Raw genomic sequence first — 3667 nt, 5'->3', positions numbered from 1 at the left:
TAAATATCAATATGAAACATTATTATTATATATCGGTTATAATTTATATACTCAACTTCGATTTAGTAGACAAAAGATTTTTAAATATTAATGTTTTAAAAAACAAAACTGCTTCACTTATTTAAACTTTTCATGAAATATATTTTTTCCCAGTAATTTAAATCTTTAAAATAAGACCTTTTATTATTTGTTATTATTATGTATTATTTTTATATTTTTATTGTAATCACTGGGCAGTCATCTAGAATTTTTGTACATATACAATTTAAAAAATCAAAATGAATAAGAGGTCCCTTTATTGTCATTTGTTTCTTTAACGTTTTGTTGGAGCTGTTGTTGTTAACAATTTAATAGATTTGGACAATCAACTGAGCATCACAGTTGCATTTTATGATTCAGACTCAAATTTAGGCATTTTATGATTCAGGCTCAAATTTAGGCATTTTATGATTCAGGCTCAAATTTAGGCATTTTATGATTCAGGCTCAAATGGAGGACAGGGGTGTATAGGTCACCTGAGTCTCTGGTAGAGCACTCTTCTCTTGAGGACCACGCGAGCTCTGGGCCTCCTGAAGCTCTTTCTCCAGCTGCTCCAATCGAGCAACACGGATCTGTACGCAGAAACATATACAGTAATTATTCATACAGTATATAGTGAACATTTGAATGCTTTGTTAATGATACTTTGAGAGAACATGATCATATACCATTTTATGATACACCACTATTATCTCTGCTAAAAAGCCCCGCTTCAATGCAGTTCAAAATGTTTCATCAAACCTTAGCTGATTGACCAAGTACGTCTTGTTAGGGTAGTTAAGAAGCCTGGTTGGGGACACCAGAATCCAAAACACAATATAAACTGTGCTGGATGTTTGAGTGTCAGTATTGTGGTTCAGGTCAAGTGTTGATAAAAGCATGACGTGTTTGTGACAGACACGTGACATTTAAGCTGGATTTAAAGCTGGACCTTTGTTGATGAAAACGTGGCATTAAATCTATAATCTGTTCTTACTTGTGTTCTCTGAACCATCTCGTCGCTGGTGCCGAAACGTTCCTCCATCACGGAGCGCAGTTGTTGAGCTTCAAACTCCAGCTGCTGGCGAATAAAATCCACCTGCATTGAGAACTGTGATGCACAGAAAAATGCACAGATATCATCTGTACTGTATGCATACTATTCTTTTTACCATGATCAAACCTCTAGAGACAGGAAAGAGACTTACAGACTGAACAAACTATTCTATAAAAACATTTAATCAACATGCTTTTATTGTATGGAAAAGATCTGCACAAAAATTCTTCTCCTTTTGTGTTCAAAGGTGAAAAAAATCATAGAGGTTTGGAACAACATGTTAGTAAGTAAATAATGACAAATATTTACTTTTTGGCTGAAATATCTCTTTAAGAATCAGTGGTGTTACTTTAAACTAGACAAGGGACACCTGACTCAAAAAATCTAGGTTTAGGACAATCTGTGGTCATTAGCAGCAAAACCAAGTGACCTCATTTTTGGCTACAGACGCACACAGTCCCATCAGTGAGTAATTGGGGTGGAAGTTCTTTAGGCTGCTTACCGTATCAAGCCGCGGCAGTTCGGACAGTCTCTGAGACAAACCTTGCAGCTGTGAGTAATACCACCGCCGCTCTCTCTCCTCTTTCTCTATCTCACTCAGCAACATGGACCTAAAACACACAAACACACACTTCTAAAACCTGAAATTACTGTACTCCAGCAGCGTTGGGCAGAATTCAGAATTTAAGAACTGAATCAGTTTTGTGAGTGTGAAATTAAATAGAATTGGCCACAGACCACAGGATGTTGAAATAGACTTCAATTTGTATTACATATTTTATTAATTTTAAACTCCTTTCTTGTGACAAATTTCGAATAATCACCAGTTATGCATATGTATTCCTTTACATGTAGAATATTTTTTTATATTTTTAAAATATACACACTACTATTCAAAAGTTTGGGGCTTGTTTTTGATTTATTAATTCTTAATAGATGTATTAATTATTCATTTATTATTTATTAATAGATTTAGTAAAGTTTTTGAAAGAAGTCACTTATGTTCAAATCAAGGCTATTTAATCCAAAATACAGAAAAAACTATAATATTGTGAAATATTATTACAATTATAGTGTCCCATGATCCTGATCCTGATCCAGAGATCAGTCTAATATGTTCTCGGTACCTAAGGAATATTTCTTATTATTATTAGGGTTGAAAATGGTTGTGAAGCTTAATATTTTTGTGGAAAACAGGATATATATTTTTTAGCATTCCATGATGAAAATAATTTTTAAAAGAACAACATTTATTTGACAAGTATATGCATTTTTATTTTTATTTGCTCTGCTGCATGTTTTTTTTTTCTTCATAACAAAACGTTAGGAAATGCATATAATAAAATAACTTTTTGTAAGTTATATGAATTTGAAATTTACAGTTGAACTGTTGTCCAGCTCTTTAAAATGAGAGTGCCAATTTCCTGTTAAACCACCTACTTTTGACTAGCAATAGCAAGTAATTATGGTTTATGGATGCAACCTAATCTAAAGGCCACTGGTTATTAAAGTGGACAAACCCTCTAAAGGAAATAACACTTCCCTTAAAAAAACGAGACAGATGATTAGAGTGTTTGGATGTAATGATCTCACCTCTCTTTACAGAGATCCTCTAAGTGCTGGGCAGTGACAAGGCCTTCTCCAGTGGCCTGATGAGGGTGCACAGCTGTGCCCTCTCCAGATGCAGATGAGGACTGGCGGGACGGTGGACAGGCGGGACTCCTGGCCCTGCCGATGCTCAGTTTCTCCTCGCCTTCTCCTACCTGGCTAGCCATCATCTCTGGAAACACACGCAGGTTGTGAGGCTGGTACTTGAGCTCGTAGTAGTTGGTCAAGTCCATATGCAGCTCTAGAAAAACAAGAAAAGTAAAAGGTTTTATTATTTTTTTTATTATTTTATTAATTTTTTTTTATAGATTCTTTAAGTATTTAGGATGTGTACAATCAGCTAAGAAACATTTATTTTGCTTTAGTGCTTGCATATTTAATAGTAGCCTAGTTTACATATTTACTATAGTCTTCTGCCTTCAAGAATTAGAGCTGGGTTGACAATATTGATTCATTTATTTTAATCGTTCTTCATTTTGATTAACCAATATCAATTCTTAAATCCCAAGACTGATCTTCAAGACTATGCTGTTTTCTGCTGATGCTTGAACATAATTTCACAAACATATTTGTAGTGTGCCTGCTATCCAGTAATCACAATAAGCTTTGTTCTTTGTTACTTTCAAATTCTGGCAATTTTCGAGTAAACATTTCAAACAATGAATACCGCCCCAGTTTAAACGGCAGCACAAAGTTGACGTGAAGCGATCATCTATTTCCCTTTACTACTAGTTATAGCACAAAATAAATATCAGAAAGTCTTTTGAAAGAAACTGTCACAAATCCGTTCCATGAACTTCCGTCTGCTTGCCACCAGAAGTCACCCTTCCACTACTATGGACTCTTGCACCACACCAGTGTTGCACTTCACCCAGACTACATCCATTGCACTGATTACACACACACAGTTGATTGCACACAGCACTGATTGCACACATCTATCATCAATCACACCTTCCCTATATATACATTCACTCTGATCCC

The 3667-nt window shown here is 35.1% G+C and overlaps 1 protein-coding gene across 2 annotated transcripts in view; it reads right to left on the bottom strand.

The window, feature by feature from the left end:
• Positions 1-3667, bottom strand: part of LOC107745340 (adenomatous polyposis coli protein 2-like) — a 40310-nt gene that overhangs the window by 11981 nt on the left and 24662 nt on the right. For both annotated transcript variants that reach the window (XM_016559207.1, XM_016559208.1), the window contains exons 4-7: positions 2669-2924; positions 1578-1686; positions 1016-1129; positions 516-611 (exon numbers count right to left, since the gene is read on the bottom strand). In XM_016559207.1, the coding sequence (XP_016414693.1) occupies positions 516-611; positions 1016-1129; positions 1578-1686; positions 2669-2924 (575 nt within the window). The remainder of the gene's footprint in view (positions 1-515; positions 612-1015; positions 1130-1577; positions 1687-2668; positions 2925-3667) is intronic.

Source organism: Sinocyclocheilus rhinocerous, unplaced genomic scaffold (assembly GCF_001515625.1).
Source record: "Sinocyclocheilus rhinocerous isolate Xijiao unplaced genomic scaffold, SAMN03320098_v1.1 scaffold1730, whole genome shotgun sequence".
Lineage (NCBI taxonomy): Eukaryota > Metazoa > Chordata > Actinopteri > Cypriniformes > Cyprinidae > Sinocyclocheilus > Sinocyclocheilus rhinocerous.
Note: the sequence above shows the minus strand (reverse complement) of the source record. Positions and strands in the feature narration are given on the sequence as shown.